Source organism: Aotus nancymaae, unplaced genomic scaffold, assembly GCF_030222135.1.
Source record: "Aotus nancymaae isolate 86718 unplaced genomic scaffold, 86718_ANA_hifiasm-v0.15.2.pri h1tg000029l, whole genome shotgun sequence".
NCBI lineage: Eukaryota > Metazoa > Chordata > Mammalia > Primates > Aotidae > Aotus > Aotus nancymaae.
The window spans coordinates 6044813-6072490 of NW_026988442.1; the positions used below are offsets into that span (position 1 = coordinate 6044813).

At 39.8% G+C, this 27678-nt stretch overlaps 2 protein-coding genes across 4 annotated transcripts in view; one reads left to right on the forward strand and one right to left on the reverse strand.

Annotated features, from left to right (window-relative positions):
• The window catches only part of MCM8 (minichromosome maintenance 8 homologous recombination repair factor), a 41321-nt gene extending 27115 nt beyond the window's left edge, over positions 1 to 14206 (reverse strand). For 2 of the 3 annotated variants that reach the window (XM_012455416.2, XM_012455414.2), the window contains exons 1-8: positions 13631 to 14206; positions 12736 to 12888; positions 12378 to 12482; positions 10550 to 10632; positions 10006 to 10155; positions 8011 to 8114; positions 6847 to 7045; positions 2858 to 2943 (exon numbers count right to left, since the gene is read on the reverse strand). In XM_012455416.2, the coding sequence (XP_012310839.2) occupies positions 2858 to 2943; positions 6847 to 7045; positions 8011 to 8114; positions 10006 to 10155; positions 10550 to 10632; positions 12378 to 12482; positions 12736 to 12883 (875 nt within the window). In that variant the 5' untranslated portion in view covers positions 12884 to 12888; positions 13631 to 14206. The remainder of the gene's footprint in view (positions 1 to 2857; positions 2944 to 6846; positions 7046 to 8010; positions 8115 to 10005; positions 10156 to 10549; positions 10633 to 12377; positions 12483 to 12735; positions 12889 to 13630) is intronic. The other variant, XM_012455415.2, reaches the window with a different exon arrangement.
• Positions 14207 to 14417: 211 nt separating this feature from the next.
• Positions 14418 to 27615, forward strand: TRMT6 (tRNA methyltransferase 6 non-catalytic subunit). Its single transcript, XM_012455411.2, has 11 exons — positions 14418 to 14617; positions 18817 to 18944; positions 20439 to 20548; positions 21095 to 21186; positions 21311 to 21394; positions 21651 to 21775; positions 22542 to 22900; positions 23287 to 23372; positions 24277 to 24379; positions 24482 to 24568; positions 26765 to 27615. The coding sequence occupies exons 1-11, from the start codon at positions 14490 to 14492 to the stop codon at positions 26954 to 26956; spliced, it is 1494 nt and encodes a 497-aa protein (XP_012310834.1). The 5' UTR covers positions 14418 to 14489; the 3' UTR covers positions 26957 to 27615.
• The last annotated feature ends 63 nt before the right edge of the window (positions 27616 to 27678 follow it).

The following is a 27678-nucleotide window of genomic DNA, read 5'->3' on the forward strand; positions in this document are numbered from 1 at the left end:
CTATAAAAAGGGAACTATGGGAAAACAAGTACAAAATCAAGAAAATTTAAAGTATGTATGTAAAAATTAAACACTTGTAGAGAGGATATAAGAAAAAGCCAAACAAATCTAGAAAACAGCACAAAGAAAATGAAAGGGTGAGGAAAAAGTTAAAACAAATGAATAATCCAAGGGATACATCTGATAGGAAGCTGAGAAAATAGTCAGATATTCTAGAGTTGAAGACAAAAGATTCTGCCAATCAAGCAGGATAGAGACAACTTAGATACACTCTTACCCTTTCAGAGCACCATACATAAAATGGTTACAAAAAGGAGGAAAAGTCCAGTCCTCAAAGGAATGACCAGCACCAGACCTCTCATAAATGGCAAGGAAAATTAAAACCAAATCGACTTCAAAAGTCAGGCAAACTCTTGGCTAGACTAAGATCCAAATAAAGACATTTTCAGACATGCAAGTGCTTAGAACTTTTTACCTCTCATGCCATACTTTCTAAAAATTTACCTGAGAATATTCCTTAGAAAAACAAAATGTACAATGAAGGAAGATCCCAGGATGCAGCAGGAATGCAGGTCTAGAGAACTACTGATCCAGACTCAAGCAGGAGGAAGGTGTGTTGTTTTTGTTTTTGTTTTTGTTTTAGAATAAAAGGTGGATTCCACATATTCCATAGTATTGAAGACAGAATGGAAAATTATGGTGAAATGGTACAGGCATATTCTAAGATGTAAAACCAGCACTTAGAAACCTTAGGAAAAATGAAGTACTAAACAACAAAGTTACAGTCTAAATATGATGCACACTAAAATATGGGATAATTCCAAATAACTAGCAGAGTATAAAAGATAATCTGATGCTTGGGCCATTTTCATTTAAGGAGTAAAAACCAACAAAACAAAACAGCAAAACCCAGTGACATAAATTGTATCTCCTTTGCCTGGCATTTGATCACTTTACTTGGTTCTTTGTTGAACTTCATTTACATCTTTATGTTAATAAAATGGGAAGGGAAAGGAGTAGAAGGACTGCTGTAATGAGGACTTATCAGATGAAAAGGGGTGTTTGATATTGGGACAGAGCTGGGGATTTTATGTTAATAATTCTGGTAATAAAGTTAATAGCCCCTAAAATGGAAGAGATACCCACCAAGTGGAGCAAGAAGATGGTAAGATCCACAGAGGCTTCTGCATATGCTAGGTTACCTACTAAAAGGGGATAAACTGTCTGGCCGGTTCCAGCACTGGGTTCTACTATTATAAGGACACAAGTAGGAATAGAAAAGATAGGGGAGAAGTCAGAAGCTCATATTACTTATCTGAGGGAATGCCATATCAGGCATTTTTATTAACATAAAAATGTAAATGCCTGTTTATTGTTTTTGTTAGACATGACCTATAAATAAAGCCTGGAAGACAATTATAACTAGAAAACAGAAAGTAAACTTTAACAATCTAAAGTAATGCCAGAACTGAGAAAGTCTAGGAGTGGAAGATGTAAGAACAAGTATGTTTCTAATGTCCTCAGCTCACATAGAATGGATGCAGTAAAGCGAAGGATGAAAGACATGCAAGAATGGTATCTAAAGTTATGTATAATGTAACAGCAAGCTGTGGGGACTGTGCCCTTCCACACTGATTGAATTTTTAAAAACAAGTATATGTTATTACATTAAAGCTTTTTTTTTACTTAATTACTTAAATAATAAATGTAAGTACAATCATTGAACATTAAAATAATAACTTTGGAATATATTCATCATACATCTAGATTACCTCTCAATGTTTTTCAGGTCATGGGCCAGGCACTGGCATCCACCTAACCTGCATGACTTCAAACCTTGCTCCAGGATCACTGACCACTCCACTATCAATTCACGCCCCCCATACCACTTTCTAAAGACTAGTCAAGCGCAGGAGTGAGAAGGGAGTAAAGAATAGAACAAGGAGTTTGATCTGTAAGTGACTGTGAATAGTTGAAATAACTCATTACCTCCAGACTAACCCTTTGTCTCCTCTTAAGTGGTACAAGTCCCACAGACTGGGCTGGAAATCAGGCTCTACTATACTCATGGGCTACATGATCATACCCAAGAATCCCTAAACATTTCCCCTCTTATAAAATGGGATATTTGTAAAGATCTCAGTATAGTACAGTTAATTATTATACATGTTAGTCTTAATTTTTCAGGGAAGAAGGGGGTAAAGCAGTTAGTAGCAGACCATCTCATCTTTTCCCTAGGTTCTTAGTTTTTAGGACAATCTTATTTCACCAAGGTTTCCTGGAAAGCACTGACTTTAAAACCATCCACTATTTTATATTTAGGAATGAGTTGTGAATCTATGGCTAGAAAAAATGGTATCAATTATGGGATGAAAAATACATACACAAAGAAAACTGACTTGCAAAAAAGAAAGCTATTAAAAAAACCTTAGTAAAATGCCCCATTGCGACAGTAAGAACATAAAATGAAACATGCCATTTCTAAGGGATTCTTTATCTGAAAACTTCAAAACATTATTATTTCTATCACAGCTCATTATGAAAGGAATCACACAGCTTTGCTTATGGCCTATATCCAGTTCAATTAATCACATAATTGAGATATAAAATCAACTATTTATCAGTAGTACATAATATTTACATAATGAATCTTTTCTGGAATCTGACAGAGAATAAATTTCAAATAAAGACGATTATTTCAACACACAAACTCTCCATCAAATAAACCTTCTACTATATACTATTATACACCTTGTCATTGTTTAGATAAAACGCACAGTATAATACAATAAAATTATGGATTTACTTGACAGTGGGACACCTAAAGCCTGCCTTTTATGCAAGTCCGACTGCTTACTTGATTGACTGCCAATCCATTGTAACTGTGAGAGGAGAGCTGCGGACAGCAGTAAATGACCTGCCTCGACACGCAGGCACAGGACACTGAAACAAAAGTAATTCACATTCAGATCTTGATAAACTATAATCACATCTCAAAAAAATTCAAGTTAAAACATTTCATTTAACATTGTTTTAAAAGTTGGTCTCAGGATGCTAGTAAAGTAAAATCCACTGAGAGATTAATGACTTTCTATTTCCTCCTGCAACAATTGAGTATCAAGAGCTTTTGAGGCACTTTTCCAACTGATCCTTCTCGCTTACTGCTCTTACTTGGCTATGGGTATGCAAGGTGCTTTGCTTGCCTCCCACACTAAGCACTTACTGCTTCCTCTGTGCCCATGCCATCTCCCGCTCCTTCAATGCCCACCTCTCATTCTGTCCCACATACCCAATGCTAATCCTCTCCTTTTTAAAAACCTTTCCAGAGTTTTCTTTAATCCTCAGCTTTCTCATGTAGGCTCCTTTTGCACTTTCTGTACAGTGTAATATTTATCATATCACACAAGCACTCCGGTGTTTGGATCTCAAGAAGCATTTATAATTTCAGACTGTATTTGCCAAATATGATTGCAACAATATTTCTCTTCAAGCCTTTTGAGAACCTTGCTACTCCTCCATTAAGAAATGGAGTCTAATTCCTTCTCCTGGAATTTGAGAAGGCTTGTGACTCACTTTGCAACCAACAGAATGTGACAGAGTGATGCTGCCTGACTTCTGAGACTAGCTAACAAAAAACAAGGCCATTTCTGCCTACCACCTGGACTTCCTTGTCTTGAAGCTGTCAGAAACCATATAAGCAGGCTGAGTCCCCTGAGCTGCTACACTATGTGCAAGAGGCCCAAATTAGCCCACCTAGAGAGACCACATGGAAAAGAGAAGAATGCCTTGCCAGTCCCCAGCCACCCTGCTGTACCCCCACCACCATCTGACTACAACTCCATGAGAGGCTTGGAGCCAGAACTAGCCAGGTGAGTAGTTCCTCCAAACTCCTGACCCAAGAAACTAATAAAATGATTGGCTTATTTTTGGCCACTGAATTTTAGGGTGATGGGTTATGCAGCAATAGTGGCTAGAACAGATATCATCTGAAACAGCCATCTTTCTGTCACTTCAAATTCCTACAGTTCAGACACATGGAGGACCTCTTCACATCACTCATGAGTCAATGCTACTACTTACTTTATTAGAGGGCATGAAAATACCCTGAACAAATACTGTCTAGAAAATATCTGGTTTAGGAGGTCAGGGCTGCAGTGAGCTGTGTTCGTGCCACTGCACTCCAGACTGGACAACAGAGTGATACCCCATCTTCAAAAAGAAAAAAAACGAAGAAGATTTAAATTCTGGCCTCTGAGCTAAAGGCTGTATCTTGAACCTTAAGCCAAGACAAACAGTAGATGAAACCCATCTATCAACACCACTTATTATTCAGAACCAATAGCTAAATTTCACACACCCTCAGAAATTTCAAACATAAACATTTTATGTTTCCCTTCTTAATTCTTCAAATGATTATTTACCTCACTAAGGATTCAACCCTTTACATGAGCAAAAATTTAGCAAATGTTAAATTTACTAAAGCCCAATGGTGATAGAGATGACTGCAGGCACCACTGAGGAAGCATTATACATCCATGGTAATAAGGGCTTAATCAATCAACCGGCGTCAGGACAAATAGCTTTTCGCCTAAAAATTAGATCACCAGTTTTTTTTTTTAAGAGGTGGGGGCCTCACTATGCTGCCCAGGCTAGTCTCAAACTCCAGGGCTCAAGCGATCCTCTTGCCTCAGACTACTGAGTAGCTCGGACTACAGGCACATGCCACTGTGTCCAACTCAAATCTCTAGTTTTATGCCATTCACCAATGGCATAAATTCCAGATGGACAAAAGATCTAAAGATAAAAAACAAAACTTAGGAGTATCAGAAGCAAATGCATGAAATACGTTTATAATGCTTAAGTGAAGAAGGGCTTCTTTTTTTGTTTTGTTTTGTTTTTGAGACAGAGTTTCACTCTTGTTGCCCAGGCTGGAGTACAATGGCGTGATCTCACCGCAACCTCTGCCTCCCAGGTTCAAGTGATTCTTCTGCCTAAGCCTCACAAGTAGCTGGGATTACAGGCATGTGTCACCACACCTGGCTAATTTTGTATTTTTAGTAGAGACAGGGTTTCTCCATGTTGGTTAGGCTGGTCTCGAACTCCCGACCTCAGATGATCTGCCCACCTTGGCCTCCCAGAGTGCTGGGATTACAGGTGTGAGCCACTGCACCCAGCCCAAGAAGGGTTTCTTAAGCAGGGCACAAAATGTCCAAGTTATGGAGGAAAAGACATCAATTTGATCATGTCAAAATGTAAACCTGTACAATAAAAAAAACCCACAAAGTTAAAGGACAAACCCAAGACTGGGAGAAGATAATCTGTAATGTATATGATCAACAATAATTAGTATCTAGAATATAAATAACTCCTATAAACAAACCAACAAACTAATAGGGCCAGGCCCAGTGGCTGGCACCTGTAGTCCCAACTACTTGGGAAGCCGAGATGGGAAGATCACTTGAGCCTAGGAGTTCAAGGCTGCAATGAGCTATGATCATTCCACTACACTCCAGCCTGGGCAAAAGAATGAGACTCCATCTCTAAAAAAAAAAATTAAAAATTAACCAATAAACAGGAAAATGAACAGAAGATATAAATAGAAAATTCAATAAAGAAGGAAACTGAAAGGCCAATAAAGATATGAAAAGATGCTCAGTCACAACAGAAATCAGAAAAATTCACATTATAAATGAAATATTACTTACACCTACCAAACTGCCAAAAATGTAAAAGTCTAACAATACCAAGTGTTAATGAAAATATGGAGAAATGGAAACTGCTTAACACTACTAGAAGGGACGTAAGTTGGAAACAATACTCTGGACAGTAATTTGGCAGCATCTAATACAGTTAAAAATAAGTACAACCTACAACTTAGGATTCCTCTGCTAAGGAGACATATACAAGAATGTTCTCTGCAGCATCATTTGTAATTATAAAAAACTGGAAACAGCACATTGTCTACCTCCAGGAAAATGGGTAAACAGTGGCTATTTATTTAAAGGAACACTCCGCAATAGTAAAAATGAAAGAATTAGATATGTATTAAAATAGGTAGAACTCCAAAATAACCAAGTAAAAAAAAGATGCATAATGCTACATTCAGTATACTATTTATGTAAACACAATACAAAAAACTAACTCTACATATATAGTCAAGAATGAAAATGCAAACTTAAAGAATACATGCCAATTTCAGAAGAGTGGCTGTATCTGGGGAGCAAATAAAGGGAATAAAACTGAGGAGGATAACAGAGAGACTTCAAATTTAACTACATAACCATATTTTTGTTACAAATTTAAGCTAAAATAACAAATATTAATTTTGCCGAATCATAGAGTAGGTAAGTGTTAATTACATTATTCTCTGCACTTTTCTATAGTTTTCAAATCTAGTTTAAAAAAGGTTAATAAAGATAAAAAAAAAATCACTTCCAAATAGAAGAAATAAAGAGGGAAAAAAAAAACTTGGTGCGTATACCTAAAAGTCAACAGAAATATGAATGGAAGGGATGCATATTATAACTTCTGGAAAATGATTATCCCTGGGAATGCTATAGGAAAGGGTAAAACACAGACACTAATTGTGCCAGTAATGCTTTATATCGTTAAAAAATGTGTCTGGAGTTGAAAAATGTAAATTTGGGGTGATGAGTAGTGGAATGTTTTATTTATTTCTACATTTTTTTTAACCAGAAGTATTCCATAATATAAAAGCAGAACATCGAAAATAAAAAATAAAAATAAGCTCTGTGTTCAGAAACATTGGGATAAGTTTTCTGTATTCTGTATTCTGATTTGCCTTCTTTATCAAGATAAAGAAGCAGTTAAAGAACATAGTATTACCTTTGTGGGAAGACTGTATTTTCCATCTGGAAGAGAAAAACTCTGAACTTCTCCACATGCAGCACAAAGAAAAGCCATCTTGGTGCAAAGAGGCTTTATATTACTGACACGAACCACTGTCCCTCTTAAAGCAACGTATTTGCCATAGTAATTTGCTCGGACATTCTTCAGCTGTGTCAAAGGCTCATAGTTGTACACTCTAAAATAAAACAGGAAGTAACGAACAGAAAGTTCAGGTTGTTTATATTTTCACAAGTTCCTTTTAGGAGCAACTATGGAATTCCCAAACCAAATCATCCATTTGATATATCAGAAATCTAACAAAAATTAAACCATTCTTAAAAAGAAACGATGCTAAATCTTCCTTTTTCTTCTTATCTCATAGGCTGTTCTCAAGGAAAAAAATAATGCCAAAAGGAAAATCTACAGATTAAAAAAACTTTGAGTTTTTAAGTTCTTTTTAAAGAACTTCTAGGAAATGTCTTCTATAAATTCTGGAAAAGAAAAATAAAACCTGATGATTACCTATAATGAATTCTTCCAATAAATTTAAAATCTTAAAGATGAATTCAAGAAAAATTAAATAATTTCATTTATTCCCTTGTATCTAATAGAAACCTGGTAATTTAACAAAATACACACCACTTAGTGTATTACAGAGTGAGTATATCCCTTATCTAAAATGCTTGGAACCAGAAGTATTTTGGATTTTTTGGACTTTTGTATATTTGCAACGTTACTAGTTGAGTATCCCTAATTCAAAAATCTGAAATGTTCCAATGAACATTTCTTTTCAGTGTTATGTCATGGCTCAAAGTTTTAAATTTTGGAGCATTTCAGATTTTACTCGGATTAGGGATACTCAACTCATACATGGATTATTAAACTTACAAGACAAGATCTTGTTAAGTTCACATCCAAAATGAATGTTTAAAAAATTTGCACGTTAGGAAATCAACATTTTCTTCCTTATTTAGGAAATACCTGTCATGATATCTTTGAATAATTTTCAATGAGTTTATTTCAGTGTGATGATCAATGAGATGACAAGGAACTCATATCCTTTTTACTGATTTCCTTGTTTTTATAAAATGAGGGTTCTCATTCTTAAATAGCCTTCAATGCCCCATTCTAAGTAATACTTTAATACATCAAATTCCTTACCTTGCATGAATATGCGGCACATTTACCATTGTTTCTCCATCACTAGACAATCCTTCCTGGGCTTGTAACTCAGCTGCATGCCTTTCAAGGTCTTTAGTTAATACCTAAACAGGACAGACATTTACTCTGAAGTTGGAAAACAAAATACTCTCTTTATACAGAACACTATTTTTATAGAGAATATAAAGTTTATGAACAAAAACTGAATAAAACAGAAAACTTTAACAGAGCTTTAAAAATCTAATATTTAATTATTTGTTTTTTGGTTTTTCTTTTTGAGATGGAGTCTTGCTCTGTTGCCCAAGCTGGAGCATAGTGGCGTAGTCTCGGCTCACTGCAACCTCCGCCTCCCGGGTTCGAGTGATTCTTCTGCCTCAGCCTCCCAAGTAACTGGGACTACAGGCATGTGCCAACCATGTTGGCCAGGATGGTCTCAATCTCTTGACCACGTGATCCACCCGCCTCGGCCTCCTAAAGGGCTGGGATTACAGACGTGAGCCACTGCGCCCGGCTTCTAATATTTAATTATGACTACTTACTTTATGGTGGATTATGTTTTATTTTGGATTTTGCTGTCCCAGAACTGAAAAACTCCAGCATCCCTGTCTGCTCTTTTCTGTTCCAACTAAACCTAACATTAAAAGCCCTTATAGTAGTCCCTAAAATCATAACCTCTTGATTCTAATTAGAAAAAAAAAAAAAAAAAACCACTTTCCTACTTCTCTATATTCATTGATTAATCAAGACAGAGAAAATAAAGAGGACTATTAAAATATCTAACACTCACTCCCTTGGCATTTAACATTAAGTAATATAAACAGGCTGGGCGCGGTGGCTCATGCCTGTATCCCTAGCACTTTGGGAGGCCAAGGTGGGTGGATCACCTGAGGTCAGGAGTTTGATACCAGTCTGACCAACAAGGTGAAAACCTATCTCTACTAAAAACACAAAATTTAGCTGAGCATAGTAGTGCATGCCTATAATCCCAGCTTCTTGAAAGGCCGAAGCAGTAGAATCGCTTAAATTCGGGGGCTTCAGTGAGGCAACATCATGCCATTGGACTCCAGCCTGGGCAACAAGAGCGAAAGGCTGCAGAGAGCCGAGATCATGCCATGGCACTCCAGCCTGGGCAACAAGAGTGAAACTCCATTTCAAAATAAATAAATAAACAAACATTTAATACCTACTTGTGTACTACAGTTTGCTGACAACCTATGATGCATATATACAGCTGTAATTGTTATAAGGACCATAAAGATGTACAGACAAAATACCATGCAAGTTTTGAAAAGTAGTCATGAGAAAGGTTTTACAGACAGACAACTGAGCTAGGCCCAAATAATCTGTCTACGTGAGGGGAAGGGGATTCTATGTGGAATGGATAGCATATGCAAGAGGTAGGAGAATGCCCCTCTGAATGTCCCAGCACTTTGTGTATGCCTGTCCTGTGATTTGCTACTCTTTACCTTGAAGTATATATCTGTTTGCTATCCTAAAAAGTGCTTTCATATATGGCTATGTTACCTGATCCTGGAAAAAACTCAGGCAGGCATAGTACAAACTGTTATTTCCATTTGATATACAGGGACACTCAGTGGTTTGCCTCATGCCACAGAACCTAAATCTAAGGTTGCTCTGTTTTGCTCTAAGTTCATAACTGATAACACCATGATTCCTTGTCTTATCTTCCCTATGAGATTGTATAACTTCTTGAAAGCAAGGTTTAACTTCTGCACAATCTTTAGCAAAATTAAGCAAATCCAAGTAAGTTAGAAGTATTTCATTTAGACAAGCTGTTGTATATAGAATGAATGGTATCTTTCAGAACGAAACTGCAACCTCTCAGTTGAAGCCAATGTCTTTTCATAAAAACTAAGTGTCTCTTTGAGAAAGTAGTCACTGTAAAATCTTCCTTTAAACTTAGACAAAGTGTGTGTGTGTGTGTGCATACATTAAAAAAGTTTAAACAAAAGTATGCATAAGACAAATAGTTACCTGATGTATTGCCAAACCCATGCAAGCCAAGGTTTTCTCAGGTGCATCTCTTAGTTCATTTGCTGTATCTGGTAACAAGTTAGTTACTTCATCATCTTTTGTCAGTTCTTTAAAATCCACCAAAATACTTCCTTTCCTTTCTATTTCATCCTATAAAATATAAAAATGTGAAAACAATTGCTTTTCTGTAGTCAATTACAACTGAGCATTCTATTACACACTTTGAGAAAGCCTACAATGTTTATATGTGATAATGGTAAGTACGATAAAATAAAAGCTTTGTGCCAAGCATGGTTCTGATATTTTAAAAATATTAACTTATTGATGCCTCCTAACAAACCTTTGAGGTAGGTATTTATACCTCTATCTCCAAATGAAAGAGAAAACTGAGGAACAGAGAAGTAATAAATATCGCAGTAAGTGGCAGAACCGAGGTCTGAACCAAGGCAGTCTGACTCCAGTGCCTATGATCATAATCACCAACACCTCAAATACATTGATAAGATGGCACGTGACTGGTAGCTTTACTGTAGAGGAATCTCACCTTGTCATAGAAATCAATATGCCTTGTGAAAAATTTTTCAAATGCTTGAATCTTCTCAATCAAAGGAGAGCTATCACTGTAAACTAAGCCAACAAATAAGGCATTAACACTAATAATCACACATGTACAAACATATTTTTCATGAAACAAAAGCAGCACTATATACATGGTAGATGATTTTTTTCTAATTGCTTTGTATTTTGATTGCATTCATATAAGAACTGGTATAGAATTTACACTTAAGATTCTAAAACAAATTTAAGTATTCATAATGTGAAATGCAGACAGAAAGTCTCTCTCTCTAAAAGCCCCAATATTTGGGAAACACTGTTTTGAATCTTTGACACCTAATAGGACATGTTAGTTCAAATAACTTAGACAATAAGCTTAAACGAAAAATTATAACAAAGCCAAAGCCAGACACATAAACTAGACTCTTACTCTGAAACAGAGCTGAAGACAATCACAGTCTTTCCTGAGATCAGGAGACATACCAACAGACCGCTTGACTCTGCTGGCAAAACTGAAGCTTTTTTTTTTTTTAAAATACTCTAAAGTTCTGTATTTTCAAATATGTCTTCCACAGAAGAACAATATAATAAAGTAGCTAGGAAGTACAAATGGGAAGGCACCTCTTGAACTCCATCTTTAGGACAGTCCAAAGATCACTTATAGTGTTCTACGCTACCTGCTAGGGGACTAATGTGAGTGCTGGTGACTAATGCATCCTAAAGGAACAAAAGATCATTCATGAAACAGATTCCATTGATGGAAAAATCAAACAGATTCTCAATAAAGAAAACATTTATAAAGTATTCATTCACAAAATGATTACTGAGTGCCTGGGGGCGCAGGGAGGGTCCTGGATCTCAATAGTCTAGTGATTAAAACACACACACACACATCCCTCATGAGGCATAATATATATATATATATATACACACACACACACCCCTCATGAGACATAAGAAACAAATCGATATTTTAATAGCACAGAAGAGATAGTTCCCCACATCTATACAGACTGATGAAGGTTAACTGGTATTCTTAATTATCAAAGGGAGATTCCTGACCTGTGTTTCTACACAAGCTATATTGATTATTGTCCTTGATTTCAAGCCCACTGTTCTATTTTCTGCTCTGTGATGCTATAATTCACATCTGTACCCTACATTTCTCAGATTAAATTCTGCCATTTGAAGGCACTTTAGAGACTGGAGGGTAGCAGGAAGCAAGCAAGGAATTTATTCTTGTTTCCAATTCTTTTTAGCTATAGTGCTAGCCTCCAGTTCCAAGCACCACTGAGTCATGCCCCCTCAGCATGGCAACCAGCTTCATTTGCCTCAGCGGTCTGAGCACAGCTCTGTAAGGTAGCCTTCAGAAGTCCAAGCATAGCTTTGTAGGGTGCCTCTCAGAAGTCAAAATAACAGCTATCCTGTGATCTCTCCCACCTTTGAATTTCTACATTCTGGTAACCTCAGAACTTCTTTTATTCTCTTAGCTATAAGGATGGTTTGCTGTTTCCTAAAGTTACTACTTTCTAGGGGGTTACCTCAATATTTTCATTCTGCTCTTTCAGTCTTCCATTTTTGTATCCAATTTCTTGCATTAAATTCTCTTTTTGAAATACATAGTATGGTTTCTGCTTTCCTGACTGATATAAAACCTAAAATGCTTTTGAAACATAAACATCATTTAGTTCTTTGGGTGAACTAAGATTAAAGCAGGATATATGTCAGTAAGTAAATTATAGTAATAGGAGATGTAGCATACAAAGACAAGTTAAGAAAATATGATTTATGGTGCTTTTTGCATTTTTTAACCCTACCTTCAGAGAAATAAAGCTTCCAGCCTTTATATGGTATGAGTCGATCCAATGTTGTCTGTACTAACTGTGGGGTCTTTGCTGAAAGCAAAGACTGTGGGGTTTGTTCTGAAAAAAATAAAATACTAGGTTGTAGAAGCAGTGAATTTTTCCAATTTGCTTCTGTTTCCAAATGAGACTCTCATTAATAGAGTATCTAATTAGAGGTTTTAGTAAGAATTTGGGACATCAGTGTTCAAATACTTACTAAGGGGTAGTATAAAAGACAAACGGAAGTATGAGATAAACCACCTTTTATGATAGACATGAATTGCTTCCTTCATGAAGAGAAAAAAATTGAACAATCATTGACCACACCTACCAGAAGTATGTTTTCCTGTGGTTCTACTCAGATCAGGTCTGTTTTCTCTTTCTCTCCATTTTCCTGAGAAGTTCCCACCACCTCTTCCTCTTTTCCAGCTTTGAAATCTTCCTCGTCCAAATCCTCTGCCTCTATACTCTCCATTCATCCCTCCTAAAAGATAGATATTTAAAAGGTCTTCACCAAAGCTGTAAATAGTGCTCCTAAAAATGTATTAAGGTAATAAAAAGGGAAAAATTAATGTATTCTAGCTTTGAGACTAGCAAACTGTCTTGCAAAGTTGTACACCTATGATACAAGACTCAAATATTCTGCAGTTAGGTTTCTAATCTCTATAGCTTTTTAAGGTATACCATAATTTAATAGTTCAATAACTATTAAATATAGTTTATACTAGACGCTCATAGGCTAAAAGTAAGGAAAGGTACTGTATCGGTTTACAAGAAGTCTCCATCACAGAAATGAAAATAGGACAGATAATTAACTCTATGAAAACTTGTTTGCGGCATTTGAGACTTAAAGGACAGGACAGGATGAACATAATTCTGGCCTGTGAGACACTAGGGATACATCATCATAGCTTCTTACATACAGGCAATCCTGGAGTGTCACATCCACTTCCCGTGCAATTTTTCTGTGAACCCAAACTGTTCTTTTAAAGCGTAAGTCTACTTAAAAATGATTCCTATCCAAAGTATAAAAGTAAATAAAGATATATCTGTACGCTGCAGTGCAATTCATTACAAAAGAACTTATCCAAATCCTTAAAGGGCTTTAGTTAATAAACAAGTTAGTAACCAGAAAGTTCACGATTTAACGGCATGACAGGGCTCCGATAATTAACTAGGCATTACGCACTACGAATCTGATGCTCAAAGAAATTAAGAAAACCGACCAAGATCAAAGTTTGTTGACAGTACAGAGCTAAAACTCCTTCAGGCTCTCAAGCTGAGGTGCTCCTTCAACAACGCTGCGTGCCTACCCTTCTCAAACGAGCCAATACGGTGAGTATTAACAAATCCAACAAAACCTAAGGGGTAGAACTGGAGAACGAGTAAAAGAGCCACGCTCGGGCAGCTGCGCTTCGTTACTTTATTTACGTCTCCTAAAGATAAGTTCTTTCTTGCTCGGGACAGAGGTCCCAAAGCAGAGGTCCCAAAGCTGTTCTAGTTCACAACTGAGCCGGCTCCAGGATACACGCTGATCTGTCCGGCCGGATTCTCCCTCCCTCCCGTAGGGAAGCACCACGGGGCTAAGAGGAGTCACCGGGATCTGAGCTCCCAGGCAACTCCCGCCAAGTCCGCGGTTCTCTTCAGCCGTAGCTTTTCTGTCGTCCCCGCGCGGGGCTGAATCCTATCTGTCTCAACAGCTCGGGAACCTCAGTTTTCCCACCACGGCTTCCAGAATGTGCCCGTAAGCGCACAACGCCGCAAACACGCCTCAAAAGAAAGTCAGGTCTTCCCTTAAATTCTTTTTTGGCGCTTCTGTGATGCAACTTCCGCTCTAAGAAGCCGCAAGAGGCGAGGGGCGGGGCAAAGTGTAGCCAATCAAGGAGTTTGGCCCGACGGAAGCCGTAAGGTTCCCGGAAGCGGTCTTGAGGGCTGCACCGGAAAGCGGAAGCGGCGTGCAACACGTGGGGGCGGTGCCGGTCGGAGGGCTCCAAGTCCGCCGGGTTGTGGGAAGCGAGGCTGGCGGTGGCGACACCGGAGGAGGAGGGGCGAGACGCCGTGGAGCACGGCGACCGGCTGAGCGTCATGGAGGGCTCAGGGGAGCAGCCGGGCCCACAACCACAGCATCCCGGAGATCACCGCATTCGCGACGGTGACTTCGTGGTGCTGAAACGAGAAGATGTGTTCAAAGCAGTACAAGTGCAGCGGAGAAAGTAAGTCAGGTCCCTGACTTTAGGGGTCCCCCGCCCCTACCTTGTAGATATCCCTTCCTTCCAGGTCTCTCCACAGATCCCTCCTACCAGGGTGCTATTCTTGGCCCTCTCGGTCCCCGTTCCACGCCCTCGTTGTCTCTTCGGGTCTTTCTGTCACAGAGGGCTTTTCCACCAGGATCCTATCTTCGAACCTCGTAATCTCCCCTAACCTTCCTGTTTTTCCACAGAGACCCCCTCCATGATTTCATATCTGGCCGTCCACCTTCAGCATCCTTTTCAGTCTTTCCTCAGAATTCCATTCTTGGCCCTAGGGTGCCCGAATGCGTCCCTCTCCACACCCCTAATCAACTGTCCTGAAGTTCTTTCTCTCGGACCTTGGGATCTTCTCTATCTTCCCACAAACACCCCCTCCTTTCTTCACTCTAGGGTCTCATCCTTGTCTCCCAGAGCCTCCTTCAGGTTCCCCTTTTTCTTCCACCATAGATCCTCCTTCCTCCCTAATCCCTGAGCCAGGGTCTATCCCGCAAAAAAATGAAATCTCTCCTACCTAGTCTGGCTTTCCAGCCTCTTCTCTACCCAAATAGGATACACAGAATAAGTGAAGGAGACAATCCCCGTAGAAAGTGGAATCACTTTGAATTTCTCTCCTTTCACACCAAAGGATTCAAAACTGGGAAAATTGCTAGAAAGCAATTTGCGCAAAACCTCAGAACTCAAAATTAGGTTTGGTTTGTGCCCGTGCTGACACTAGTCTCTAGTATGACTGTTTTATAATAGCATAGAAGTGGGATTTTGATAACTTTCTGGAAGGGCGGGTGGGGTTGCTGAGTCCAAATAGCTTATTAATGGTGAAAATTTACTGGGATGTTTGGATTAATTTATCCAAGAAATACAACCACAGTGTTTTTGTTTTTGAGACAGAGTCTTACTCTGTCACCCAGGCTGGAGTGCAGTTGTGCAATCTCATCTCATTGCGACCTCTGCCTCCCGGGTTCAGGCAATTCTCCTGCCTTAGCCTCCTGAGTGGCTAGGACTACAGACAGGCACCATCACACCCAGCCAGTTTTTGTATTTTTAGTAGAGACAGGGTTTCACCATGTTAGCCAGGCTGGTCTCAAACTCCTGACCTCAAGTGATCCACCCGCCTCACCCTCCCAAAGTGCTGGGATCACGTAAAGGCATGAGCCACTGAGCCCGGCCACAGTTTCTTTTGAGCTAGGTTATTGTATTACTTTTGATGGAGGTAAGTTGAATGCAATGTCAGGAGAACAGCTTTCTGCAGACTAGGAAGTATGATATTTGGAATTTCAGATAAGTAAGTACTTATCAGAAATTATTTTACTCCTGGTTTAAGCGAACTGTTGACTGGTATTTAGGGTGAAGCAGGTATCATAAAATAGTCAAAAAACAAGTTTCCAGAGTACTAAGCTGGTGATAAACAAGCTTTTTGCACAAGCACTAATTCAGTAAAGAAAAAAAAAGTTTCTTTTGTGAGGGCTATGTTTCTTTTAGTCCAGAAATGTAATACCTGCACCAACCTTTAACCATTTTTTTTTGAGATGGTGTCTTGCTGTGTTGCCCAGGCTGGAGTGCAGTGGTGCGATCTTGGCTCACCACAACCTCCACCTCCCAGATTCAAGTGATTCTTCTGCCTCAGCCTCCCACGTAGCTGGGACTACAGGGGCGTGCCCCCATGCCCAGCTAATTTTTGTGTTTTTAGTAGAGTTGGGGTTTCACTATGTTGGCCAGACTGGTCTTGAACTCCTGACTTCATGATCTGCCTACCTCAGCCCCCCAAAGTGCTGGGATTACAAGTTTGAGCCACCGTGCCCGGCAGCCTTTAACCATTTTTAAGTTCTTCTTTTCTTTTTCCTTTTTTTTTTAACTAATTAATTTTTTCATAGAGACAAAGTTTCACTATGTTGTACAAGCTAGTCTCCAATTCCTGGGCTCAAGTAATTCCAGCCGCCTGGGCCTCCCAGAGTGCTGGGATTACAGGCATGAACCACTGCACCTGGCCTTTCCCTTTCGCGGTGCCAAAAGGGTTGGGGACCACTGCCCTAAACATTTATTTGGAAATACTTTTTATCAGCCCCTCTTTGCAGAGTCATAGTGGCAGTTTCTATTTTACTTAGAAAATGACTCTTTATGCTCAGCTGCATCACAGATCAGACTTCCTCATTACCCTTGGGGCTGTGCTCCTCTGGTTGGGCAGAAAACAGCCTGGGCTTTCTGGGATGGAGACTCTGCAAATCCTACTTCTTCCCAGTGAAGATGTGGCCTCCTTATCCCTCTGACTGGGGCAGTGACCTGTCAAACCAGCCAGTTTTGAGTGACACTCCTCATCCCCTCTGCACATCACATAGGCTTGCAGAGAGGTAAACCCACCCATCTCAGATCCAGTGTTTTTGTTTGTTATGCTTGTTTGTTTTTTGAGACAGGATTTCACTCAGTTGCCCAGGCTAGAGTGCAATGGCGTTATCTTGGCTCACTGCAACTGCTGCCTCTTGGGCTCAAGCAATCCTTCCGTCTCAGCCTCCTGAGTAGCTGGGACTACAGGCACACACCACTATGCCTAGCTAATTTTTGTACTGTTTTTAAAGAAACTCCTGAACTCAAGTGACTCTCCTACATCAGCCTCCTAAGTAGCTGGAACTACAGGTGTGTGCCATTACACCTGGGTAATTTTTGTATTTTTTGTAGAGGTGGGGTTTTTCCACATCGGCCAGTCTGGTCTCAAACTCCTGGACTTAAGTGACCCACCACCTCGGCCTCCCACAGTTTTGGGATTACAAGTGTGACCCACCATACCCATCCAGATCTGGTGGTTTAGTAGCACCTAGGTGATTGAAGGATGAGGGTGGGGGACACACATCTGGGCTGAGCTGAGTTTCAACATCTGAGGGTGTTTATGTTAGCAAATATTTTGAGTGTCTGTTACATTCTGTCGTGTCTAAGTATCTAGGGACCCAGCAAAGAACAAGAATTGGCCATTTCTGAATCACTTATGATCTTGCAGGATTTCCCTCATGGTTTGAGTAGCTTTAATGAAGATGTGACACAAAAGTGTAGCTGGATTTAGGGAATCAATAAAGGTGATACATCCAGAGACCAGCAATGGTGGTGAGCCTCTGACACAGAAGTGTAGGTGATGTGGCAGTACATTCTGTCATAGCTTCCTGGGGAGACAGAGAGAGGAAGAGAAGGAGTGGGATGGGGCACAAACAACCTCTACATGATTCCCAGAATTCGGCATTCTGTGCACATGGGCCATGTCCTGAAGCTAGGTGGGGCTTTCTAAGGTCCTTAGGTCTTTGCTGGAGTAGCCTGTTTGGCATAGTGAAAAGAATGAGGCTTGGGGTCAGACACGGATTTGGATTTGAATCCCCTTACAACTGTGAATCTTGGACAAGATACCTCTCCCTGGGACTCAGATTGCTCTTCTGGAAAGAGCTATGTCCCAGGATTGCCTTGAGAATTAAATGAAAAACTATGAATCACACCTAGCACACACTGCCTAGACCCTGATTGGCACTCAGCACATGTCTTCTTCTTCGTGTTCCTGTGGGATTTTCCTTTTAAATTGCAATAAGATAAAAAATCTGTGTCATAGAAAGACCTTAAGCTGCCTGGTCCTCGGTAGAGCATTGTCAGTGTTAGGCTCCATTTCCAAGTGTGTAGATTGTCAGTGTTTATTTGCAAGTATAATTTGCTTTTATTAGATAATTTTCAAATAAAATGGTCAATCAGACCCAGCCTAGGAAATCTGTTAAATCTTTGTTACCTCAATGACTGTTCAGTTTTGAGATTTTCTGGGGTAAGTTGCAAGAGGTGTCACAGTGTGTATCCAGGCCTGGCAATCTTGGGGATCCCATCTGCCATTCAGGAAATCTGCAGAGCCTGTGAATTTGGACATCCTGGTAGACAGAGCAAAGTGGGATCAGCCCAGTCCACTAGAAGAGGAATGTTTTCTGTCTTTGCTTCCCCTTTCCAAAATTCAGTGTTCTTGGGGCTCATTCATTAATTTTATGTCTCTGTCCCAGCCAGATTCTCTCTACTTCCTTTGTTGCTTTATGCTCCGAGATTATGCTGCTGTTCATCTATTGTGGAGACCACTTTCGAAATAAACTGTAGTGAACATGTCTTTTCTGTAGTGAATACAAAAGATATTCAGTTAATTGATTGCTTTATTTCTCTAGAAAGGTAACTTTCGAAAAACAATGGTTCTACCTGGATAACGTCATTGGCCATAGTTACGGAACCACATTTGAAGTGACCGGTGGAGGAAGTCTGCAGCCCAAGAAGAAGAGGGAAGAGCCTACTGCAGGTGCACATTTTGGATGCATGAAATAGATGTTCTCCAACTGACTGGTCAGAAACATCTCAACCTCCACTTAATTCCCAAGTGCTAGACCAGGCTATCCCAAAAGAAATCTTAATTTATAATCTAAGAACTGTAGCTTAGTGTAGTGAAGCAAGTACTACCTTTGGCCATGAGATAACCTGGATTCTGGCTCTAGCCCACCATTAACTGGTTCTCTGACCCTGGGCCAGGCATTTAATCCCGTGAGTCATTGCTGCATCATTACAAAAGCATATGTAGAGTTATTTCAGTGCCCAGAAGTTATGTAACAGCTACATGGTGGTTAGCATATGGTGTAGAGGTTAAGAGGTCTGCCTTTGGATACAGCTAAGTTCAATTTCTAGCTTCATCACTTGTCTTGTACCATTGGGCAAGTTATTTGATATCTGTGAGTCTTATATCATTATATGTATAAAATAGGATCATAAAGACATTTAATGCCTACGTTGTATTGAATGTTCAATGTTATGACTCATAGGAAATTCTGAACAGTAATTCTGCTTTTAGTAAGGGCCCATGATTTGGGCTATTACTATTATTATTAACACGCTCTTGTCCAAAAGCTATTGTTATTCATTAAAGTTAAATATTTATTAAAATGAACATAGAGGATATCTTACTAATAAAATTAAAACAAGTAATTACTTGAAGTTAAATACTACTAAAGTTTTGAGTCAAACAAGTTATTTAGGTACATTTAAATTAATATCTGTATTTTTACTAAGCACCAAATATATGACAGGTATAATTTGGCACTGCAGTTACAGTAGTTCATAAGATAGACTGTCATATAAAATGTAATTACCAGTTGGAACACCAAAAATAATCAAGTAGACAAGTAAACAGCATGATTTCCGATGGTGAAGTATGACACCTGCTGTGAAGATAATAAAGTGGGGGTGTGTACTAATTTGGTGAAGCAAAAGGATGAGCTCAGCCTTAAGTGATAGAAAAGATCCAGACACTCAGAGATCTGTCATAGAAACTTCCAGGCAGAGGAAGCAGCAGGTGCCAAAAGCCTGCTGTGGGACCTTGCTGGGTGCGTTCAAGGAACAGAAAGAAGGGCATTGTGGCTGAAGCTAAAGTGTCAGCAAATCAGGCCAGGAAAGAAAGGCAGGGGCCAGATCATTTATGACCTTGCAGGTCATCTTTGGAATGTATTCTCATTGCCATGGGAAGCTACTGTACGGTGTTAAGCATGGGGTAGATGAGTCAAATTACATTTAAACAAAGAGCACTCTGGCATCCAGTTGGATAGTAGCAGGGCAAGACTGGGAGTGGGAAGATGAGTTAGAGATTTGGAATATTTATGACAGAAAAGAATAGTGTGATGGGGGCAGTGCAGCTGGGAGGCCAGACTTGAGTGGCTGATGGACTGGATGTGGATATGAACTTAGAAAAAGAAAGTGTCAAATAATTTCAGACCATAAATGTCAATAGAGCAATTTCTTTCCTTAGAGACTAAAGAAGCGGGCACTGATAATCGAAATATAGTTGATGATGGGAAATCTCAGAAACTTACTCAAGATGACATAAAAGCTTTGAAGGACAAGGGCATTAAAGGAGAGGTAATATTCAAAGGATTTTTAGTTTTGTTTTTGTCTGTTTGGCATTTAGGAAACTGGTTTTTAAAGCAGACTGTAATTAAGGTAAAATGGAAAAATAACGTTATACCTTTTTTAGCAATAGGTTGAAATGTACATGAAACTCAACATTTCAAAAATTTTATGTCTTATATACAGGAATATAAGTGATGATATTACTAATATTAGTGGTAGAAAATGTCATGACAGTGCATACCAGGATTTAACTTTGTTCATTTTCAGTAATGTTTTCAGCCAGTGTCTTCAGAAATTAGTTGCCTTTACCTCTCTTCTCCCTTTATTGGATATTTCTGTCATTTTACCTTGGTTTAAATGGAGTTATAAAGTATTTGTATTTTATTACAAATTCTAAATAGAGTATAGAAATACAAAGTTCATCTATTTGGACTTCTGTGGAAAAGGGATTGGAGAATCGGACCATTGGACCCATTCTTGGGTAAGAAACCTTTGGAAGTTACTTGTTTTGTGGAAGTAAAGTTTCAGAAAATCTACTTGCTCCTTTTCTTATAGGAAATAGTTCAGCAGTTAATTGAAAATAGTACAACATTCCGAGACAAGACAGAATTTGCCCAAGATAAATATATTAAAAAGAAGAAAAAAAAGTAAGTATTTATTTTAAAAGGCTGACAATATTAAACCTTTTTATGTACTTATATACATTTTATTACAAATAAACTATTTTAAGTCATTTTTTTCAAGTCAGTGTTCTGTTTTTTCTTCCCCCAGATATGAAGCCATCATTACTGTTGTGAAGCCATCCACCCGTATTCTTTCAATTATGTATTATGCAAGAGAACCTGGAAAAATTAAGTACGCTTTGTTTCCTTTCAAAGTATAATTGGGGGAAATATGTCTTTAAGAAAGTCATGATTTTAAGTAAAATGAAAAACTTGCTCACCTGCATAAAGTATCCTCCTACCTCATAAATTGTAAGTCCTTTTACTGTCACCTCCAAAGCAATCAATAATCTTATCAACATAATTTTAATAAAGCAAACACTTGAGAAATGATTAAAATAATAGGCTTTACTTAGCAAAAAATGAATGAATTGTTGTTTTTACTTTAGCCACATGAGATACGATACACTAGCCCAAATGTTGACGTTGGGAAATATCCGTGCTGGCAACAAAATGATTGTGATGGAAACATGTGCAGGCTTGGTGCTGGGTGCAATGATGGAACGAATGGGAGGTAAGATTTAGTATTTTCATTTTCAACAAACCCCACCCTGATGGGAATAAAGATGGTCCAAAAACATAAAGTCCTGGAAAGCCAGAATGAATTACTTCAAGGTTAACAAAGTAACTTGAGTGAACCTGCACAGCTCCTGGCCTGGGGACCTTCTCTCACAGTCTCTATCACCCAGATACCGACTCATGGGTACCCCCAACCCATGGCGATCGTCCTTTACAGCTTCACTGTTGGTAGGCATGATGCTGGAGCCTGTGGCTGGCTAGGGCTTTCAGGACAATGATTTTGGTAAACTCCTAGGTAGCTGGTGCTCATTTCATTAGGCCTAAATTGAGGGGCTTGAATGGGAAGATGACTAAGCATGTATTCTCTCTGGAAGAATACAACACAACCTGATTTGTCTTTTTTCTCTGACCCCATAGAAGATAAGAACTTATCATTGCTTCATTTGAGGATTAGAGTGAGGGGAAATAGAGTCAGTCACCAATCACGTGACATCCAAATTTGCAGACATAGGGTTTTACAGTGGTATCAAGTAGGGGTAAGCTTCTTTGACTTCCTGCTATCTGCTTTAGAATTATATCACCTCCATTGGTAATATTCGTAGACTCCGAACAGACCCCCTGAGGAGCTGCACCATCCTTTAGTCTCTGAATAAAGTATTAATAGAAAGACCTTCAGTCTTATTACTATAGAGGACTCACTGCAGGTTTGCGTAGTCTAGAGTCACTCCATGGGCAGATGCTTACTTCTTTTATCTGTTCAGGTTTTGGCTCCATTATTCAGCTATACCCTGGAGGTGGACCTGTTCGGGCAGCAACAGCATGTTTTGGATTTCCCAAATCTTTCCTCAGTGGTCTTTATGAATTCCCCCTCAACAAAGTGGACAGTCTTCTACAGGGAACATTTTCTGCTGAGATGTTATCTTCAGAGCCAAAAGACAGTGCTTTGGTTGAAGAAAGAAATGGCACACTGGAGGAAAAACAGGCTTCTGAACAAGAAAATGAAGACAGCATGGCAGAGGCCCCAGAGAGCAACCACCCAGAAGACCAGGAAACAGTGGAAACCATTTCTCAAGATCCAGAACATATGGGGCCTAAAGAGAGAGGAAGCAAAAAAGATTATGTAAGGATGAAGAATCCCCACCACCCTCATCATAATCTCAGGCCCTCAGTTAACTTCAGTTATGTAGTGAGATTTGGTTTGGCTTTTGTGTGTTAGCTCCCAGGGTGATAACTATCAAAACAGAACAAGTGTGTGTACATGTACACAAGTGTGTGATTCAGTCTTTGAGATGGAGCTTTAGATACAGAAGCATTGCATAGATAGCTTAATAATAGTTTTTACAGTGTATAGCCTTTCTTGTGTTCTTTCAACTTCCTTATAAACAACCTCCTCCTATTGGTTTAGTCGAAGTTGATAAATATTGTTGAAATTTTTTGATAGACCAGAGTATTTCCATAAATTTGACTGAATGAACCCAGATGATTGATTTCCTTTTCTTTTTGAAGATTCAGGAAAAACAGAGGAGACAAGAAGAGCAGAGGAAAAGACATTTAGAGGCTGCCGCTCTGCTGAGTGAAAGAAACGCAGATGGGTGCGTTGGTGAAGGAAGGCAGGAGACTCCTTGGTGCATGCAGGCTCTGCTTCAGACAGATTGGCATTCTCTTTCTCCTTGTCTGCTTTGATTCTAATGGGACCTGAGATGAGGATTTTGTCTTGGGGTTTTTTAAAGAAAGGAGGCTGAGGCTGACAGCGCTGGGGAATTGATGATGCTGGTTTTAGAGTTTTAGAAGAAATTGAACTTTGATCACGGTGCATCAAGACGGGCTTTATGGTCCCACTGGATGCAGGGGATGGAGCATTCAAATGCTGCAATACAGACAGTAACAGATATCCACAAAGAGCATATGCAGTGCTGGATTTGTTTACAGTGATCTTTTAAAAAATCAAGAATGTTGGCTAGGCACGGTGGCTCACACTTGTAATCCCAGCACTTTGGGAGGCCAAGGTGGGTGCATTGCCTGAGGTCACGCGTTTGAGACCAGTCTGGCCAACATGGTGAAACCCTATCTCTACTAAAAATACAAAAAAAATTGGCCAGGTATGGTGGCTTGCGACTGTAATCCCAGCTACTTGGAAGGCTGAGGCAGGGGAATTGCTTGTACCAGGGAGGTAGAGGTTGCAATGAGCCAAGATCATGCCAATTCCAGCCTGGGCAACAGAGCGAGACTCAGTCTCAAAAGAAAAAAAAAATCAAGAATATCATTAAGTGCCACTTATAGTTGCCAAGCATCACAAAAGCTTCTAAGCCAGTTTGTGTTTCCTAGAAAGAAATAGCTCATGATTTTACTCTGTTTTGGATTTCTAGAATGTTATATTTAAATCTCTTCTTTGCATGAGTCATACAAATTAAATACATGATCATTTTAAATGCATTTTGAAACATTGCTCCACTTGGGAGGAGTAGAGAAATAATTTGTCTGACATTTTCCTTACAGTTTAATTGTAGCTAGTCGTTTTCATCCCACTCCCCTGCTGCTGTCTTTGCTGGACTTTGTGGCCCCTTCAAGGCCGTTTGTGGTCTACTGTCAGTACAAAGAGGTAATATGGAATGGAATGGGCAGGAAATCTTATGTCTGAATGTTGATCCTTACACAGCAGCCCAGAAAGTAGTTCCTAAGAGAATTCTGTTTTTGCCTGCAGCCTCTGTTGGAATGCTACACAAAACTGCGGGAGAGGGGAGGGGTCATCAACCTCAGGCTCTCTGAAACCTGGCTCAGAAATTACCAGGTACGTGTTCTTACAGCCAGTCCCAAGAGCTGCCCTCCCGAGACTTGACTTTCCTTGCCGTAGTACTAGAAGTCATTAAATAGAGATATCTCAGCCAAGGACAGTGGCTTATGCCTGTAATCCCAGCACTTTGGAAGGCCGAGGCAGGCAGATCGCTTGAGCCCAGGAGTTCAAGACCAGCCTGTGCAACAAGGTGAAACCCTTTCTCTACAAAAACATATATATATATAAATTGACTGGGCATGACCATGTATCTACAAAAAATATAAAAATTGATCGAGCAGTTATAGGTACCTATAATTCCAGCTACTCAGGAGCTAAGGTGGAAGGATTGTTTGAACCCAGAAGGTCGAGGCTGTAGTGAGCTGAGGTACCACCATTGCATTCTAGCCTGGGTGACAGAGTAAGACCCTGTCTCAAAAAAAAAAAAAAAACAAAATAAAAATAGAGATATCTCTGTTTCTGTCTATAGAGATGAAGATGTCTCATGGCTGTTACTGAATGTGCCCCTGACTTTTTCTGACCTTTTTTTCTCTTGTTAGGTCAGAATGTATTACTCTGTAACTCTGCCTTAGAGGCATTTAAAATGCAAACTGCTTTGGTTCTTATTTCCCCAAGGCCTTGATATCACTGTGGATGATATAATTGACAATAGCAAAATTCCCAGGTGGATGCGAAACTGGCCCTTTCCTCTCTGCCAGGATGTTTCTGCAGCAAGTTTTCGGGATTTACTAGTGGGCTCTTGTCAGTTCAGGTCTTCTGGAAGACACATGCTAAGATGGAAGTTGAAGTGTATGAGATTTATTGAAGGAAATGCCTTTGAAAGATAAGAGAAGGAGCAAAATTGGTGGTGCAGGTTGAGGCCTGGGCCAGGAGTGAGTAGAGAAAGAAGGACAGGGGAGGAAGATCCTGCAGTGCTGCTCTGAGAAAGTCTCCGTGAGGCTGATGGCGAGCCCAGGTGCAAAGATCGCCCGTTTGAGGAGCCCTGTGTGAAGCAGAAATGCTCCAGCCCTGCTACCCATGCTCAGTTACTGACTGGAAGCAGCCCATGGCCTCCTTCAGTATGAATGCTGCAGTGGATCCCAAAAGAGTGGCAGCTGGAGGATTTCTACTACCTGAGTGCCTTGCAGCCAGTTCCCTTGTGAGGGGAGATCTGAGGAGAGCACCTCCATGCTGCCACATCATACTGTAGTGGGGATGCTGTTGGGCCTTGGATAACCCTGCCCTTTGTGGAGGTTGTCTTACTTAGCTAAGGTTACAGGAGAAAGAGGAGAGAAGCTGCCTTGGCAGAGTTAACAGGGTAGCAGGAAAGGGAGGTTTGGAGTGTCGTACATTCAATAGCAATTTCTCCATAGACCCAAGCTCCATTATTGGCCATGAAGCTTCCTGGAGCCAAGAGAAAGAAAGCTGTATGCACAGTTCTAGAGCACTGCCCAGACCATTCCCCTGAAGAAGCATGCTTCAGGTTCCAGAGAAACCTGTGCTGAACTGAAAACTGCTTCAGCTTTATTTTTCAAAAGAAAATCAATTTAACCAATTTGTGTACTTTTCTCTGCATTGTAATGTGAAGGAATTAGTTCCTTAGAAGTTGGTCCATTTAAAGCCTGGTGCCATGGCTTATGCCTGTTATCCCAGCACTTTGAGAAGCCAAGGCAAGAGGTTCACTTGAGACCAGGGGTTCGAGGTTACAGTGAGCCAAAATCTCACTACTGCACTCCATCCTGAGGAACAGAGTGTGACCCTGCCTCTGAAAGAAAGAAAGAAAAGGAAAGAGAGAAGAAGAAAGAAAGAAAAAGAAAAATTGGTCCGTTTAAATCATCAAGAGAACCTGTGTTGTTTAAATTTTGATTTTTGGGCTAGGCGCCATGGCTTACGCCTGTAATCCCAGCACTTTGGGAGGCTGAGGCAGGCAGATCAATACAAAAATTAGCTGGGTGTGGTGGTGATGCACATCTGTAGTCACAGCTCACTTGGGAGGCTGAGGCAGGAGAATTGCTTGAACCCGGGAAGCAGAGGTTGCAGTGAGCCAAGATCGCTCCACTGTACTCCAGCCTGGTGCCTGGCCACAAAGCAAGACTCTGTCTCAAAATAAATATATACATATATCTATATATATATATATTTTTTGGTATATGTGTTGTTAGCATGGACTTTATTGTCGTGGGAAAGCATGAATATCTTTTCTGTCTTGATTAGGTTTTGCCTGATCGAAGTCATCCTAAACTGCTGATGAGTGGAGGTGGGGGTTACCTTCTCTCCGGCTTCACCGTTGCCATGGACAACCTTAAAGCAGACACCAGCCTTAAATCGAATGCAAGCACTTTAGAATCACACGAGACTGAGGAGCCTGCAGCTAAAAAATGGAAATGCCTGGAGTCTGACTCTTAACCCTTTGAGAATTGTTCTGAATTTTGTTCTCAGGCATTATACAGTTAGTAATTAAACTTTAAATGCCATTACTACACGTTTTTCATATCCCAAGAATAAGAACATGTCTGTATACCCATTTCTGGGAAGGGGGAGTAAGCCTTTTGTCTATTTCTGACACAGATGTGTTTGGTCTGTCAAAACTGCAGCTGTGGGGTATGTCGTATGACCAAGTGCATTTAACAAAACTCCTCCAAGTACTTCTAAATACTCTGTGCAAATATCTTGAGAACTTCAACCTCCTAAAAATGTGTTTCTACAAGACTTTATATTTTAAGCTAAGTAGAATAATACAAGATAGCTAAAACATGGTGGGTATCGAAAGGAGGGTGATTCGTGGAAGAAATTTCCTCTGTTCATTCCGTTCTCTTCAACTTAAGCAATATGGATGTGTGAATGTGTGATTTATTATGGTACCAAAAATGTCTACCCTGTTCCCTGCAGTGGAATAAGCTTTTTTGAAATGCTAAGGTTTTATTTTAATAGTTGACAACCTGGGAAAGTTCTGAGTATTTATTTTACTGCTCTTTTTTGTGCATAGAGAGGTTTAGTAGGGTACTTCTTTGCATTAATTTGCCAATACTCTTATTCTTTGTTCTGAATAAAGTGACTAGAATTTTTGTGTATTATTCAATTAAAGGAAACAGAAATGTTCCCCCCCCCCCCGGTCTTATGGATACACA